The sequence below is a fragment of the Cyanistes caeruleus genome, chromosome Z (assembly GCF_971803275.1).
Source record: "Cyanistes caeruleus chromosome Z, bCyaCae1.hap1.1, whole genome shotgun sequence".
Classification (NCBI taxonomy): domain Eukaryota; kingdom Metazoa; phylum Chordata; class Aves; order Passeriformes; family Paridae; genus Cyanistes; species Cyanistes caeruleus.
The window spans coordinates 38,952,022-38,970,265 of record NC_141732.1 but is presented as its reverse complement, the minus strand read 5'-3'; the positions used below and the strand labels follow the sequence as shown (position 1 = coordinate 38,970,265).

Sequence of the window (18,244 nt, the reverse complement as noted above, 5' to 3'; positions counted from 1 at the left end):
CAAGCTCTAATTAGTGGTTTGTTGAAAGCAAAGGGCTTATCAGGAAGGCTGTATTGGTGATCTCTAGGGATGACAAAAAAAAGAAAGAATTGATGGAAGAACACTGTCAAAACCTGACAATCAAATCTTTTGTAGGCTATTATTTATAAATTTAATTTGGTGTTAGGAGTCCTGCAACTGATACACATCACACACTGTAATCTTGACAACATATAATTCCACTGAAACAGAAATGTTGTTGTATTACCTTACAGAACAGGTAAGAAAATTATCTAGCTGTCATGCTCATATGTTTGTTCCAGTAAATTTAGACCTTCTAGATATGAAGAACCAGGAATTCAAATTACATTATGTTTTTATGGAAGCTGGATCCAAACATCAAAAAACTTTGATGGATGCCTACATGTGGACATTTCCTGTCAGATTATTTTTCAGTTGTTTAATTAAGAAATAGCATATGACAATACACACATCTAACACCAGTAAAAAAATGGTCTATGCTGACAGTCTAATTGCTGAAATACCTTAAGAAAATTGATGCTCTGCTTTGATTTATATTTGACAGAACCATGAAAATCAGTTCCTCTATAATAGCTAAGTATAGCATTGGAGAAGGGAGCAGTAGAAACATCATAATATAATAAATGTACAAAGCCAGACATTACTGGAAAACTGGGTTTTGTGTTCTTTAGCACTGACCTTTCAAAAGAAATCCTGTTATAATGAATAGTATGAAAATACAATGTAGGCAAGTGAGAATTTAGTTTGTCACTAAATAGAAAATTAAATAAATCCAAGTATATAGAATCTCCAGATAATATTGAAAACTTACAGGAAAATTACTTATCCTTTTTTGTCATAAAATAATAGATTCTTGTTTATGTAATTTTACATTAGCTGTCCCTATTTTTAATTTAAAATCTTTAGCAGACTTCAAAACATTCTGACAGAGCACAGACAATATCTATTTTCAAATAACTTATATAAATGGGGGAAAAAGTATATTAATGTTTTCAGCAATGTCACACCACAACAGTGTAATGTGTTATGATTTCCAGTTACATTTCATAGCTGAAAAAATAGAAATACTACGATGACATTCTAGCAGGGAAAACAAAACCAGTAAATTTACTTCTTGATATAGTCAACTGAAGCCATTGATTAAAACTTCTACTTAAGACTTCAAGTACTTTATGTACATATTTATAGCAGCATGAAAGAAAGCATGATCTACTACAAGTTAGAAAATTATTTTATATGGCTTTTTCACTAATAGCTTGCTATTTAGAGACTAATTTCACCACCTTTTCATAATCTGTATGTAGTTTATTCTCATGACCCCCATTGAGATACTAGGCTGCATCCAAAGGGGCATTACCTAGCAGAGACACAGATACCACAATCCAAATCAGCTCAGTGCCTACCAGGCCACACCTGGAGTATTACGTCCAGTTCTGATCACCAAAATTCAAACATAACACAAAAAGACAGGAGAGGGTTCAAAAGAGGGGTATGAATATCATCACAGGGCTAGACAACCTGTCCTGTGAGGAAAGACTTGAAGTATTTAAGTCTCTTCTCCCTGGAGAGGAGAATGGCCAGGAGGGCATCATCACAGTTTCTCAGTCTCCACAGGCACATACAAAGAGAACAGGACACTCATCACTAGAAGCTACATGGAGAAGACAAAGGGCAATAAGTGCAAGTAGCCAGGAAATGTTTTGTTTCAATTGAATAAAGACTTTTTCTTGCAGTGAGGACAATGATTGACTGGAAAATGAACTGCCTGGAGATATGGTAGAGGGCTCATCACTGGATGTTTTCAAGATGTGACTGCACAGAGTACTAGACAGTTTTGTCTAAGCTTTCTTTACCCAGAAATGTTGGACTGGATGATCTTTTGAGGTGCCTCCCAGGCTGGAATGTTCTGTAGTCCTTTAGGTCTGTGATTCAGCAATCATGGGGACAGGCTGAATATGCTCATACAAGGGAGGCAAATAGACTGGCTTAAGACCTTTTCTGAGAAGAAGGTGGCTCTTTTCCAGCATGGAACCAGCACAGAGGTGCATTCCTCTAGCTCAGAGATGCTTCTGATACCCAGGAAAGGAAAGAAGCAGAGAAGATCTGTCTAAAAGGTGAGACCAATTCAAGCACTGTAAGATGACAGACAGGGACTGTGGTTTGTCTGGCTCTTTAATACATTTTTTCCTCTTCACATGTAAGTGCATGAAAGGGCTACATTGCTCTTGCGTCATTGGTCAGCTTATACTTTACTCAAACCCTTTCACTATTTCACTTTTTCTGATTTAAAATCAACTAGTTGGAGTCTTATTTTTGGTATAGTCATGGATATTACATTCAAATATTTTTGGTTGAAAACAGATAGAAATTTAATTCATTAGGACTTATTAACTCAGGATTAAATCCATGTTAGAACTTCCCATTTTACTAATTAAAACAGAGCTACTGCAAGAAGTAATTAGATCAGTACCTTTTAAGCCATCAAAAATATTTAATATGAATCTATTACTCTGTCCTAATAATAACTAGAACAAAACTATTACCATGAAAAGCAATGCCAAAGATTTATGGGTTAGTTCAGACCCAGTGCAATTAGACAGACTTCACCTGGAGTCAGCATTGCTGCATCTATATCCTGCAGATCAGAATTCAGCTTTAGTTCGTCATAGCTCTTGCCAATTTTACAGGTATTTTATGCAGTGCTTTATATTACTTTGTTATTACAAACCAAGTAACATTCTAATAATTTTAACCTAATGAACTTTGAAGCATTTCTGTTTTCCAAAGTTCCCCAGAGATGCCGAAGAGCAGTAGGGCTCTTCTCTGCCTCTGTCCACCCCGAACTGCACACTCTCTATTTGCTGGTTTCATTGACTCTTTGAGAGGAGAGGTTTATGTATCCACTGATTCTGAAGTATTGGTATGACAGAGCAGCCAGCCATTTCTTGAGCTGCTCTGTTATTTGGTGTCCACTTTCGATAACCCATAATTGCAATTCTTTCAAACTAAGTGGAAAATTTAACCAACCATATTCTAAAGACTGTTTTCTTTATTTAATTTCTGTGGTGATAATCAGCAGTTACATTTTTGGTAATGTACGTCACACCACAAACACAGTGTAGATGCCATTTTGATTGAATGATTTGGGGAAAAAAACAAATTTTCCCAGGATAAATTAGGATCCCAACAATGTGCAAAGCAATTTTTTTCCCAGTGTTGTTCTCCTTCTGTCTTAGTAAATCCTAATTTGGACAGGTATGAAGGAAAATGAAATGTGAAAATTCTAGAACTTGTATTTGATTTGTGTCCTGTATTTTGTGTTAAGCATCAGTCAAGTAGAATTTTTTAAAACTGGAACACAATTGTTAATCTGTGTTAATATTAACATAATTTTGAAGCAGAGGTTAAATACTCTCTATAAAATATTTTGTGCCTGATACATATTGCCAAACTTAAAAATGTCCTATTGTAAATGTCATATTATAAAGAAGTTTATTTTATTTGGGAGCTGGATAACAAATACAACTTATTTTAAAATGCAAATATAATGTCCAGAAATTCCCTGTGTTGTAAAATTAATATTGTTATATACTGTTTTTCGTAATCTGGCTTGCTTCCAAGGGTCATTGAAATGAAATGAAAATTCTTCCTTTGCCTTCAGTGATCTTTTGGCATGATTCAACTACGTCAAAAGAAAAATCTATCTGGTAGATATTTCTGTATTTGCTGTAGGCAACAATGCTGTAAATTAAATTTCTCTTTCATTATGGTTTCTAACATAGTCTACAACCAATACTAGTATTTATTTTGCTTGAACAGATTAAAAACTGTTCTGTCAAGAAGCTATGAGAGGACAATGCAACTTAATCTATACATTATGTTTTGCTATCATATTCTATGTACTCTATGAATAACATAGCTTAGGGAAAAGATTGACATGAATTCCAGCAGAACTCTTTCATATTTGGAAAACCTTTGTTAGGTTGCCAGTACTTCATATTTTTAAATTGAATAAATTTGATATAAATATATCAAACAGAATCCCACAGCAAATCAACATTAAGATGACAGGTCTATTATTCATGTTTTGGCAAGAATATAAAAATAAGCTTTTCCAGTATGCGTCAAATCATTGTCAAGATATGCACAAGAATAGATACTAAACTAAAAACCTAAAGGGTGCAACTATCCCTAAGACCTCACATGCATATTGTGTTTCTTAGTTTTATTTACATTATTCTGGCACTTACATGTCCAAGTTATTGGCTTAAACCATATGTGTTGTTCTTGGCATGAATACAATATAAAATGATTGCTTTGCTTTTGTTATTTTAAGATTTTAGCTGTGATTTTGAAGTTCAATCTAAAAAAAAATATTTTAAATCTCTTTAGTTACTCTAGATCGTGTAAATTCTGGATTAATTGTTTTTAATTCAAGTTTTAATTCCTGTTCATCTTTTATTGGTTTAACTCTTTTTTTCTTATGTGATTTTAAAAATAATTATGTATTCATAATTTTTAAATGAGCTTCAATATGGCAACCATGAATAGTACTTAGTAAATTTTTTTTCAACTCTTTTTATCTCAGAACTTGCAAATCGGTTATGAATATTGAAGTCTCCTGAGACGGAATGATACCATCACCCTTATTTTCCAAAAGCAGAAAGTAAATCAAGGGGAGTCTAAGTGATCTGACAAGTTACACATGGACTGTCAGTATCTATGATACTACACTGAGATTCACATCTTCTTGTATTTTTGAGATAATGATGCTTTGCAATAATCATCCACTTTGACTCATATCCAAGCTGACTCACCTTTCTTTCTGCACTGCACAAGGAATACAAACACTGAATATCCAGTTTTTGGGGAAAATAAAGGAAAATTTGACTCATAACTTGTTAGATACCTGAAGATACAACAGTCTTTTCAGACCAAGTAGTAATAATTGCATATTTGTATTATCACTTGTTAGAATATTTACTTCTCCAGAAGACATATATATTTATTTAAATAACTTTATGCAACAGTCAAAAAAGCCCGTAAAGCCATCAGTTTGGCCTTACAGAAAACATCACAGTTTACAAGAGTCTTGGCTTGAGATACTGAGAATTAAAAATCAACTGTTTTTTAAAAATGACAAATACATTTTTTATGCATAATTGCATAAATTTAGACCATTTTCATTTATTTAATGGAATAAAAATTTCCAGTGTTCAAAATCCCTATGAAAATAGGTATATTATGATTTGTGTAAAAAGCAATGTGGTATTTTTTTCCCTAAGTTTGTTTGTTTGTTTATTTGTTTGTTTGTTTGAATGCCTTCCCAGCTTTTTCATTTTTGTCTACAAATAATCTTTTCTTAGGTATAAGTAAAAGAGCATGATCTTTCTTACCGCGACTCTTTCAAATGTCAAATTTCTGCCCTGGCATTTTAAGACTAATACAAACTTAGATCCGACACAAAAGGGTTTGGGGACAATATTTTGAGTAATTAAACTAATTATATTTGCACTGTAAGCAAAGTCACATCTTCCCACAATAAGCCATAATTTTTCACTTGGGATGCATGCTTTAGCTTATGGAATGCTGGGGAAGACACCATTGTTCTAAAATTTCCTGTGTTATGAACGCAGTACAAAGCATAAATTGTTCACAAAATTGACAGGTAATCTATAAAGAATATCTAAGAGATGCAGAGCTTCTTAGGTTTATAAAAGGACTGAAGACTGTAAAAATAGGAAATGTATGTGAAAGCTGCTGAAATTCAAGTAATATCTGTCTAGAGGTGTGTGTAACAGCATTGCTGTAAGTACATGAGTTCAGGGGACACGAATCACACCACAACATCTTGTCAGGTCACCACTAAAGGGACTCCTTCCACAACTAAATCAGAACTCCAAAGAAACTGAGAAGCATCATCCTACTAAGGAGGGTAGATTGATGCATAAGACTCATGATTTCTTGCACAGGACATTTTCCTAAATAAAAAACAGTCTGCCCAATTCTTCACCCTCTGTTTTATTTAATCCCAATACGAAGATGAGTGATTTACAGATTATTTGAGCCAGGTCAGAAAATGGAATGAATGTTGGCAGGTCTCTTAAAATACACATGAGTAGCTAAGGAAACTACACTATTATATAATGCCACATAATATTTCCAGATGAAATGATACCTTTACAGCCTAATTTAATCCAATTTGCATCTCATCCTTCATCTTAATTTTTCACCTCAACATATAAAAATCCATCCAGAAACATGTAAAATAAGTTGATTCGGTTCACATCCTCTTGACAAGTCCTTATGAACAAGGAATGAGCAACTGCCAATCCAAGAATTAAGCAGAATTAGCCTTGAAACACTGTTACAATGTGTACATTGTTCTCTCCTCTGAAATCAGTGGGTTTTTAGGACCCAGTGGGAGTATGTTAGAGTGCTTGTGCAAAAGAGGAAGAGACCAGGTGATGCTTACTTGTAAGTAAAGTTAAATTAAGATTGAGGAAACTATCATCTTTGCAAAGACTGACTGGACTGAGAGAATGTACTCATTGAATGTTTTATTTTTATTCCAAAGCAGACCTTCTACAGCAAATGCTCACTGCTCTGCACTGGTTTTCAGTGAAACATTGCTCAGAGACAGTGCTTTTTAGTGATTCAAGTGCTCATTTAAAGGAAACAAGGAAAAATAAATTCTCCTCAAAGGCATAGCCAAGCTAGTCCCTTCTCATCAACTATCAGAAGGCTAGCTTCACTTGTAACAAGAGACTTGCAACATTTTTGTAAATGCACATTATTAATAATACCTTGCTAAAACTGGTTTTGTCTTTGGAAACGCAACTATTTCTCAGGACTTCTGGAAGATTCTAGAAAAGAAGATTCTAGAAAAGAGGATGACTAACACACTTGTTTCTTCTAAAGTGGTAGAATTTTTAATTAATTTAGGCTTTTAATTTGGGTACTATTAAAGCTGCTTATATCCATGCCTGTTTTGAATCTATTCTAAAATAAGAAAAATTTTAAAAATGAGAGGCACAAGCAAATCAGAATAACTAAAGGTTTTGGAAGGAAGGAAGAAGGTTGATGTGATGGAAGGGCTGAAGAACATTTCTAATGGTCTCAACAGTGTGCCCAAGCTTTGACATAGGACTGCCCAGTCTTGTGGGGTTTTTTTTTTTGTAACAAAGCCTGATACCTTACTATGACACAGAAACATGTGGGCTAACATTCCAACTAGTTTGCTTTTTGGAAGAAAAAAAAGGGGGGGAGCAAAATGAGGCCATTTCCAAACCAGGCATGCTGGAAACTTTACAAGTGATTCTATACCAGTGAATAATTTAAGAACTTGGGGCTCTTTTTTTTCTTCCTTATTTTTTTTTTTCTGAATGAAATATACATTTCTTATGGTGTAGAAATGTTTGAGATGTGATTAATTACTTCCTCAGACAGGTATTGCCTGTGGCTCTGCAAAAGAAGGAAATAACTGGAACTCCTTTTTCAGCAAGAATTTAACCAAGTTCTGTCACATGAATAAAAACCCCCTCTTTTATGTCTGCAGCCTTAAAAGGTCAGACATAACAAAAGAGAAAAGTGAGACCAACTTGCCAGGCAAACAAGCCTATCAGATGCAGTTAAAAGTTATACATGGACCTTTTCATCAAAAGTAATGTGTACTTAAATGTGAATAAAACAACTGGTAATACAGTACTACTGACAGGAATGACTACTGCTAAAATTTGTTCCCAACATAGATGGCAAATTCTAAACTTCTAAAATATTTCACAGGTTCAGAAAATGGCAGAGCTGAGGAATGGAGTAAACCAGATCCTCTTTCCAAATAGGAGGGACTTAGTCCCAGGCTGATAATCAATAGCAAAGTGGTTACACATATGCAAACAGAAACACACCTTTCAAAAGACAAAAATTAAAGAAAGATTCCATAAAAAACCTCCTAATATGCATAGTTAGGGTAAGAAATCTAACTACTATTCAGGAGGACAATAAGGATTAGATAACACTGGATATCTATGAGAAGAGAGACTATATTCCAAAGCACCCTCAAAATTCATGTTCCTCTGAAAGACAAACTACAAGAACATCTGGTCAATACCAAAGAGCTCTGTAGACTTCAACATGTGTTCATTAATGAAGCTGACATTACTATCTGACACTTTTCCTTAGCATAAGAGTTGACATTGCTACAGCAATGCACCCATAAAAAGATTCAGTATACAACTCAGTACACGACAGAAAATATGGTTCAGGTAGAATACTGAAAATGTCTCGCTTTAGAAGCTTGCACCAAATTGCAATTGGAAGCACAATTCTCAGAAAACATGTGCATTTTCTGATCCAAGAATAGCATTTGGATCTATAGTTTTAAATGCCAAAGTATCATAAAATTTATGTTAACTAATAAATAACTAGAAATTCTGACACTAGATTCAGTTTAAAAAAACCAAAGCACTAATGCTCAGAGCTACTTAAAAAGTAGGTATTCTTGCTTTGTAATGGGCTAGATTTAATTACCTCAAACAAAAGACACCAATACTTAACATTTCCCTAGTGTGGCACTGTACAAAATTAAATAAATTTCATGGCAACAATGTGAAATAAAATATGCTAGGAAGGTAATAATAGCACTCTGTGTTTGGATCAAACATCTAACCCTTCCATGTAGGGGGGATTCAACATGCATCAAAATGAATTTTTATAAACTCCTTTAACCTTGCTATCCCTGCTTGGAATCAGAAGTGCTAATTCACAAAAGGAAGGTTGCCTTCCTTACAGACTTGTATTAATTGAAAAATACAGGGAATGTACAGTTACAGGATTTTTCTGATCCTTTCTGAGGAATGTTTGTACTTAAGCAGGGTGATGAAATTAAAATTCATTTTACCTTTAGGTGTTGGAATTGGTCTGTCAAGTCCATCCACATGACCTAAGGGGTCATTTGAATCTGGAATTTCCATTTCACCTACAAAGAAAAAAATATTTTGTTGAATTGAGGTGGTGAGCTAATCTTTCTGTTAAATAGCCTTATATAACAGTGAGTACAGCAAACTCTCTCAGTCCATATTCTGCCTCCAAAGTAGCACAGAAACACAGCACACAGGAAACACATACCAACAGGGTCAGAATTTATCCACTGCAGTTTAGAAAATGCTACAGTAACTACCTTGTGGATTACTTGGTGTTTGGCAAAATAGACAGCTTTAAAAACTACATTCCAATTCTTAGCAGAAAAAAAATCACACATTTTCACAAAGAATGCAAACATCTCCTCAAAGCAATGCTGGCTTAGCAAATTAAGGAGTACTTGAGCTTTACTGACAATCTCAGTTACAAAATGGAATAAACTTGCTTTTAAACATACATCATGGTAATTCAGGCTGTATCTCCAGAGGTCAGACTCATTACTGCTACTGATTTTGTTATCCTATTCACAGTCTCATCCCTAAAAGATGTAAACTTTAACTATAAATAAATAAATAAATAAGACTATAACTGTTTTCCAAGGATTTCAAAGTGTGATGAAATGGATAGACATCTTTGGTATGCACTCCTGTTTTTGTGTCTATCAGTACAAGCTAGCACACTGCAGGTAGTACTTTGAAGTTCCTTTGCATTTGCAGGTCTTGCAAAACTGCAGCCATTATAAATCAGAAGCTGACATGCTGGCTCTCCCTTTTAAAAATATTAGGTAAGGAACAGAATGGAACTTCTAACTCAGATGATGGTATCGATGTGCTTTAACTAAAACAACTTCTAAACTAACATCCCCTATTTTTTTTTCATTCATCCAAATTCCTTACAACCTTAGCATATCCTCAAGATGTGTAAATCTAAGGTCATCAAGATCGAAAGTGAAAGATCTGGGATTTATTGTAGACTGTTAGGGGTGCTCATAGTATTGTTTTGGGTGAAATTAAGCTAAAGACTCTCCCTCTTCCTATTGTCCTCATTACCCTTTCTTCAAACTACAGTGTCACTCTGAATGCAAGTAAAATACAACTAATCTCAACCCTACCTTACACCATATTATGAAAGAAGAAAATAATTGATAGAAAGAAAATAATCCTTTTTTTTGTTTGTTTCTTCTTTCACCTATTATTTGAGAACAGATTTAGCTGACTCACCTTTAACTTTGCCAGGTAAAACACAGAAATCAGAGACATTTTCTACAATAGGATGGCTCTGAAAGTATTTTTTTGTCACAGTAGTGATCTTGTCACTACTTCATCTATTCCTTTATCTCCCATTGTTTGAGATTCTTTGCCTGGCAATAGTACAGATTCCACTTGATTTGTGTGCTCGTTCTCAGACACCACAATTAGAGTGATGGTGAAGGTGGTGTTTTACCCTTGGTAGCACCCTGTTTTGATTTAGCACAGATAAGGCTTGGGCAGACATACTCCATCTTCTGCCACTCCCAGCACTGGCCAGTGGAAATGATAGATAATATTCACCTGCAGACCGAAGGGAGAAATGGAGATGGGTCTCCAAGGCAACTATTGCCCACCTTTGCCATTAAAAATCCCAACAGGGCATGCCTTCTTACACCTGCAGGCATGGTACAGACTTAGCACCTGACTTAGCTGCACAGAAGCTTTGCTGATTTGTTCGATTCAGTGTGAAGTGGTGTATGCATGGCAGGCATATTCTGTCAAATTTCAGCAGAGATACATCACATCTTGCTCTTACCAAAGGGCAGCAAAACAAATTCACCTCTATCTCTTGCTCCTGCTTGAACTTCTCTGTTTCAGAGAGGTCCAGAAGGGACAGCTGCATCTACAGGCCACAAAGGCAAATCCAAGATGAGACAGCCAGAGCAGAAAGAAGAATAGGAAAACCAACCAGTTTTTTAGTCCACATGTACCTGCTCATATCTTATTCTGGATGAGAATACACCAGTATTCACAGAATGGAATTATTACAAACCCATTCTTAAGGACACTTGATTGCTTAGCACTCAGCTCTCCAGACTCCAGGCTGCCTGAGATCTGAGTGGCACTTTTGGTGCATGACCAGACAAGACTTCAACAGAACCAGAACTCAGCCTGAATGCCAATGGCAAGTATGGGACAACATACATGCCAGATGTGCTACATCCCAGATACTAAGGAATACCTTATTAATCCTCTTTTCAGGGAACACACAGTCAAGTAAAATGCAGGTGCTGTAAAAAGTAACTCTTTTAAACTGCTCACGCAGACAAAAATTATTTCTTAAATTTTCAAAGCAGTAAAGCAAGCCACTTCAACTTATGGAAAATCCCACTCCGAAAGAAAATCCATATTGAAAATAAATACAATAATCTATATTTTTATGTAAAAAATGCATTCAGATCCTTAGATTTACATAGCCAGTTGTAGCAAGGAAACAGGTGATACAGAAAATTCTTTTCCTAAAATAATTATCACATAATTATCACTTATTTTTTAATTTTGCTTCTCTTGAAAATATGAGGACAACCTTCTTACTGACAAGATCCAGCACAGGTAGGCCCATTGCTCTATTTTATACAATGACCAAAAAAATACAGAAGTAAATATCCAGTGTTACTGATTTTTTACACTTTTGAAAACTCAGTTGCCCAACTGATCACAGTATCAACTCACAGGGTATGCACCACTCATCACAAAAGAGCTGATTTTTTTCTTCTGGAATGGTTATGACTTTGCAGATCATTCATTACTTGAGAGGTAAGTGCAATAAACAGATTCCAAAATGCTCTCATGGCCATAACCAGACATCAAAACAATGCATCAATCTTCATCAAAAAGCCAGTCACAAGGAGGGGGTTACCATAATTGATACCAGGAACAAACCATGGCCTCAGACTCACACAGAAAGAGAAAAGCAGTACTCAGGTATTTTCAACCAGAGTGGGCCTGATTGATTTAGAGCAGTTAAGGGCTGGCTGATGCAATACCATGCAATGTTATTAACTGTCTTTCATTATTTGCAGAGCACAGATGAGATCTTAAAAGATGAGAAATTGCACAAACATTTCCTATTATTTATTAAAAAGGGTAAAAAAAGGAGTGCCAGAGAATTATAGAGCCATCAACTTAACTTCAATTCCTGGAAAAATAATGGAACAAAGGAGTTATTTTTAAGCATTTACGATAAAGCAGAGAGATGAGTAATAACTAAAATAGAAGCCAACGTTGACTTGGCTGACACTGATTAGAATCAGACGTAAGTCAACAATTGCAAGGTACTGCAAACAAGGCAGACTTCACACAGAACACATAAAAAGCAGTAATCTTCCCCATGTACTCAACCTAGTAAGGCTCTAGACTACTTTCTCCATTTCAAGATGGATGAGAGCAAAACTAAAATACAATCACTGGCATCATGAAGATAGTCTAGAAAATATGGCTAAGAAAATCAAAAACATAATGATTATACACCTGCTTGGTCTGAAGAAAATTCGCTATGGACAGAGAACAAAAACTCTTCAAACACAGAGGTCTCAGTGCATGAAATTGTCCAGTGTGGCAGATTTGGCAACTTCATATGAATATCAATTCATATGATACTGAAGAGGCAATAGACACTTCTTCTCCCAGGTGAAACAGGACTTTTTAAGATCGTTTTCAATCTTGTGATTCTATGAATGAACCATCCCTCTATCATTGTATTTTATATCCCATAGCTTACAAATAAATCCTTCAACACTAAAAATTACACAGGTCTGCAGCTAGCGAAACTGCAGATTTTTGTTCCAACATTTCTGCCACTCATCAATACTCCTGTTTCTGTAGCTGAAACTATTTTCAGATTTAAACATCAATATGCAACCTCTGCTTCCTAGGGCTGTAACCTTTTACTCAGGTTCTAACTTTCTTCCAATAACATAAAACTCCCAAACTCTCTCTCTTCAGCCTAATACCCTCTAATATTCTGTTCTTTTCTTCATAAAACTTTGTTGACCTTCTGTCAATTACTAGCCTCTGGAGCTCCCAAACAAAGGGCCCACTGTACCTTTTGATTCAGCTGCCAATCTGATTACTTTGGCTGGGGGAGGCAGGCTGCTTGGGTTGCTGAATCAGGGCCTTTCATTGAAATTTCTCTTTTCCAACATCTGCAGCCCCTAGCAACCAATTGCAGAGTGGGCTTGGCAGACCTGTAAAGGGTGGTGAATAGGCTACAAAAGATGCAGTTTGTAGCATAAAATCAGTGCACCCCTTTCATAGTGATGGCAGATTAGAACCTTCACAGCGCACGTTTCTTAACTGCTGCAGCTTCACATAAAAATAACAGAAAGTAGGGGAAATAACATTCACTTTCTCTTGCTCTACTGAGACAACGGTGAAACCTGCAAAACAGTCACTTTTTAGCTGGTTATCAGCTCACAAGGCATGCTGCTCATAGTTACCATGTTAACCAATTAAATGTATTCCTTGGCCATCCAAAATTCTTCAAAATTACTTTCAGCTAAATTCATAGTAATAAAAAGTTCTCACCACGAGACCATTAGAAAGGGAGTAAGCTCTTCTAAGCCTGCTCTGTTATATCAAAATAACATTTTAAAAGTATGTTTAAAATAAAAGCAACACCAGCCTAAAAGTCACAGACCCTTCAGAAAGGTAGGTATATTACACAGACAAGAAACCTTTTTAAAAAGCTAGGGTTGAGTTATGCAGAATACATTCTCACAATTCATAATTCATAATTCATTTAAATTCCTTTTTAAAGCAAACATCTTGTTTCATTAGCATGGATTTTCCCCTCTATAGTTTTTTTCTCTATTTTGCCTAATAGCTAAATTGAAATGTTTTCATTTCAGTAAGTATGAGGAAAAATGTTCTATTGCAAAATGTGGGAACTACACTACAGGACAAAGATACAACGTTTATGATCTGTAGCAATAAAAAAAGTATCATTATTTGATAGAAAATATATAAATTTTAAAGAAAATTTTAAAAACCCATAGACATTTATTCTGCTCAGTGAAGACTCATTTCTCCAGCACATGTTAAGGGAGATTCAAAATTTTTCATTTTGTCACTTAAATACATAAAGAAGGAAGCTGCATACTGCATTAATCTCTGTTGCTGAGAATGTTTGTTCAGAGATTGATCCAAGACAGACTAGTAGTCTGCTTTGGAACACATGTTGTTAAATGCATGATGAAAAATACACTGTATAAATTTCACAATGTTCCTGCAGCAACTTCTCCATTTAATTAAATAATCCTTATTAACCTCCCTCTGAAAACACAGTGAAAAAAGACCAGTTGGTCACAGAACTATAGAGAAGGAATGATTCTTGATTTTCACACAATAAACCCTCAAAGCAGTAAAAAGTATACTAAAGATGCAGTTTATCTTCTTAGTCATCAGCCAGGCGCCTTAGCAAGTATGATGAAGTCAGTGTGAGAAGAAAGAAATCAGATAAGTTATTTAAAATATTATTAACAGGGATTCAAGCACAGACTTCAATGAATACCTTGATTTATTTCAACACCTCATACTGTTAAAGTGTATTTTACGTTAACCACACAGCTGCATTTTCAATTGCACTGTCAATTTTCATTATTTCATTGCACAACTTTCATCATAGACCTTAGCTATTAAATAACTTAGACACTTCCTCCTGCAGCTCCTATTTGCCACTTAAAATGAGAGTTCAGAAACACAGGTTGTGAGAGTTGAGTTGTCTCACATAGTGAGACAAACCAGAGATAAAGATTTGTTCAGATTTCAGTCACAGAAGAAGTCTCATTAACAGCTGTCAAAACATTAGAGTGAAGCAAACATGGCCCATGGAAGATACTCATTTCAAGTCAACATTTTCAGTGTGTAAGTTTTCAAGATATTAAACTCTGGATTACAAATTTTTTTACTGATTCACAGCCAAAACACTCTGATAAAGTTGCAGTAAAGCCCAGGTCCTCTTCCTTTATATTGCAAAGTGGAGAACATTTAACAGAACATAGCCTACAAAATGAAGGAATATCCAAATCCTATTTGAAATTCTTAGCACTTCCTGCAAAGTCCTGGCCAAGTCACCTTAGGCCAGATTAGAAAATAATTTGATGCCAAAAGATGCAGACAGATGTCTACCAGTATTTTCAAAAGCTTGTGGGCACCTGAATCTCATGTCTGCAGTAAATATCCCTTAATCTTTTGTACCTCAGTTGCCCAGAGGCTGAGAGGGGAAAAGGTTAGCTCCCTGATGTGGTTCCCCGCACAGCTGCATGAGTGTTTCAGTCAGCACAAAGAAGGGAGCAGCATGGAAGCAAGAAACTAAGACAGAGAAAAGGAGGAAGAGAGTTTTTTGGAAGACTGTTGTGATTTATATCACTACAACTCACTACAGAATTTCAGACAATTCTGTGACAGAGAAACTTCACAGTCTCCCAGAGCCCTAGTTTTGCAAGAAAAGCAAAACACAAAGCACTATTTGGAAACAAATTAAAATAATAGAACTGTTCTGAATGTTTAATAAGTAAGAATTACTTCATGGTATTTACAGTGAAAAATACGTGAGGTTTTTAAAGCCACAAATGGTTTTTAATGTAATTTCTAATTTAGCAGAAATGCAGCTAAGTCTACTAGCTATCACAAACATAGCTTTTCTGTACAATTGTATGCTAAACAGTCAGAGACAATATACCAGAGAGAATATAAAAGCTTTGAATCACAGGAAAAAAAAACCCCAAAAGTAATTATGGATTTCACAACAAATGGTATTTGTTGCTAGTACATTATGCTTTGGGGGGAAAAAAAAACCGGCTTGCAATTGTGGGTACATTCCAAAGCTCTTTGCCACCTCAGTTGTAAAATCACAGTTTAAACACAAGCAGTAGAAGCTCTGAACACACCTGCAGTAGCTCAAAGAACACCAAGAAACATGATAATTATCCGTGGCATTATTACATGATTGATTATTTTACTGCTTCTGGCTGTGAAAACAAAATAATCTCAACCAAAAGGTTGAAAACAATCATGATTTATGAGTGTAACACTCTATCAACTGGAATAAACAATTATTTTCACAGTGCTCTTTTTTTCTGAAAAAAGAGGAGTAGAATTCAAAAATGCCAGTCCTGTTTGCAGCCTTAGGCTGAAATACTTAACACTTCAGTTCAGGAAAACACCCCGAGTCAGAAAAACGCTTGAAAATGGGCTTATTTCTAAGCATGCTCTTAAAAGCTTTCCTATATTTGAAACAAAGCAACAATAATAATATCCCTCAGCCTAAGAGGCAAAAAAAACCCAGCACAGATCACAGCCAAGTGTAACAGAATATAGTAGAACTTCCTACCTATTCTAGTAATTATTCTGGGTTGACAAAATCAGGGGAACCGCCATTAGTGCAAAAAAACCCTTCCTACAGTTGTCTAGTTTTCATTCTGTAATTGTACTTCAAAAGCAGGAATTGCAGCACCAGTCTTTGATGGCAGAGAGTTTACAGCTAGCCACTCTGTAGAAAACAGTGAAAGTAAATAGCGTGTTCATATTAATCAGAGCACTTCCTGTATTATTTACATTAAGTATTATAAACATCTCCCTGACCAAAAGGATATAGCGAAAACCAAAGAATAATTAATTCTCAGACACTAAGAGATGTTTCTAATTTGAGAAACTTGGGCACCTAATCAGGACATCTGGGTTATCAGTACTTTAAAAACCAAGGCTGGGAAGTGAGCCAATGATAGGGCATTATTTATCCTTCAATAAAAACATTGAATAGATGCCCATGCTCTTTTCTACCACCAGCTATCACAAACAGATGTTCATGGTCTCTCCTATCACAAAGCAACAATTATTTTTAAAGACTCAAGTAGATAGAATATACTGTACTGGCTATCTGAAGCTTTACCTAAGTACTTGGGATTTGTCTGCTCAAATTCAGAGTAGAATGGAATTTTACAAAATTACACTGATAAAATTAACATTGAATTGAATTGCATTCAAAGAGAAGGAGCTGATCACAAGTAAAGTTTACTACTTCCTATTGGTTTTGATGATGACCAGTAAAAAAAATGAAATTAAATATACCAGATTCAATTGTTAGAGAGGGAAAACATATCTTTGTCAGAAAGTATTTTGGTTTTTAGATCAAAAGTATAAAATTAGTAATTTTTCACTGGAAGTTCTCTTTATAATGGGTAATTATCTATGGTCTGTATATACAGAAAATATTAACTCCTCCCTCCAATAAACAGTACAGCTGTGATGGCCATGGAGCAAGTAGGGAGAGATAAAGTTGATGTGCAGTTGGTGTGGCCAGGCAGGTCACAAGTGAGCACTCCCAGAACTTATGACCAGATCAAATATTGTTGTACCTAAATATTACTGTGTGTGTACCTGTGCATGTGCATGTGTGAATATTTTCCTCTGTGACTTGAAAAGGGAAAAGATAAGACAGTGTGCCAGGATATAAAAGAAAATAACACCTGATCTATATTTTAGCCATTGAAAAATGCAAAATAGTTAGCCTAGTTGGAAGTTCTAAGATATGTTATTCATTTGTTTAGTAGGCTTTACTAATTTCCCAGCATGAGGTTATTTATTTAAATAACACTAACAGTAAAGTTTAAGTAATATTTATATCTCTTCATTTGACAGTAGATGCCTAAACCCCAGATTATTTCTGTTGACAGGTTTTGTCCAGTCTGCATTGGAAATATCTTCCTCCTACTTCATCAGTTTGACTTTTTGGATTACAACTGAGTGCATACAGTGAAGTCCTAATACTTGTCTGGTCTTAAAGAAACTCCCATTCCTCTTTCTCCTTTTGTTAAAACTACCTTTTCTTCTACAGAGCGGGGGAAAATGCTCAGATGCTTAAGTGGACTTTGATATCGTTCCTCTTTGTTATTTAATTACCAGAGCTAAGCAAGCAACAGTCTTCAAGACAAAAAGAGATGGCATATTATTTGCTTTTATTCTCAAGAAAAATAATAGGAGTAGAGCTCTGAGGTGAAAAACTGTGTTTAGAATGATTACAGATGTGGATACACACTGTTTTCAGTGAGTGGACAGTGAAAGAAAATGAAAATGAAAAATGAAAACTTGGTCAGAGTCCCACTGACAATAGCCAACATAGTCATAAGGATGCACAAGAACCTCTTTCAGCTGTGCCTGCCTGAAAGCAAAACAAGGAACAGCTTCATTAACCCTACAGTGCAGACAGCCCAGGCATGCAGTCACTAGCAAGCAAGCTCAAAGCATGTTGCAGTTTCCACCCAACTCACCTATTT

General features: G+C 35.4%; 1 protein-coding gene across 4 annotated transcripts in view; it reads right to left on the bottom strand.

The window, feature by feature from the left end:
- The window catches only part of ROR2 (ROR family WNT receptor 2), a 142,009-nt gene that overhangs the window by 36,062 nt on the left and 87,703 nt on the right, over positions 1–18,244 (bottom strand). For all 4 annotated transcript variants that reach the window (XM_086869376.1, XM_086869377.1, XM_086869379.1 and 1 more), the window contains exon 2: positions 8,921–8,998. In XM_086869376.1, coding sequence (XP_086725502.1) covers positions 8,921–8,998 — 78 coding nt within the window. The remainder of the gene's footprint in view (positions 1–8,920; positions 8,999–18,244) is intronic.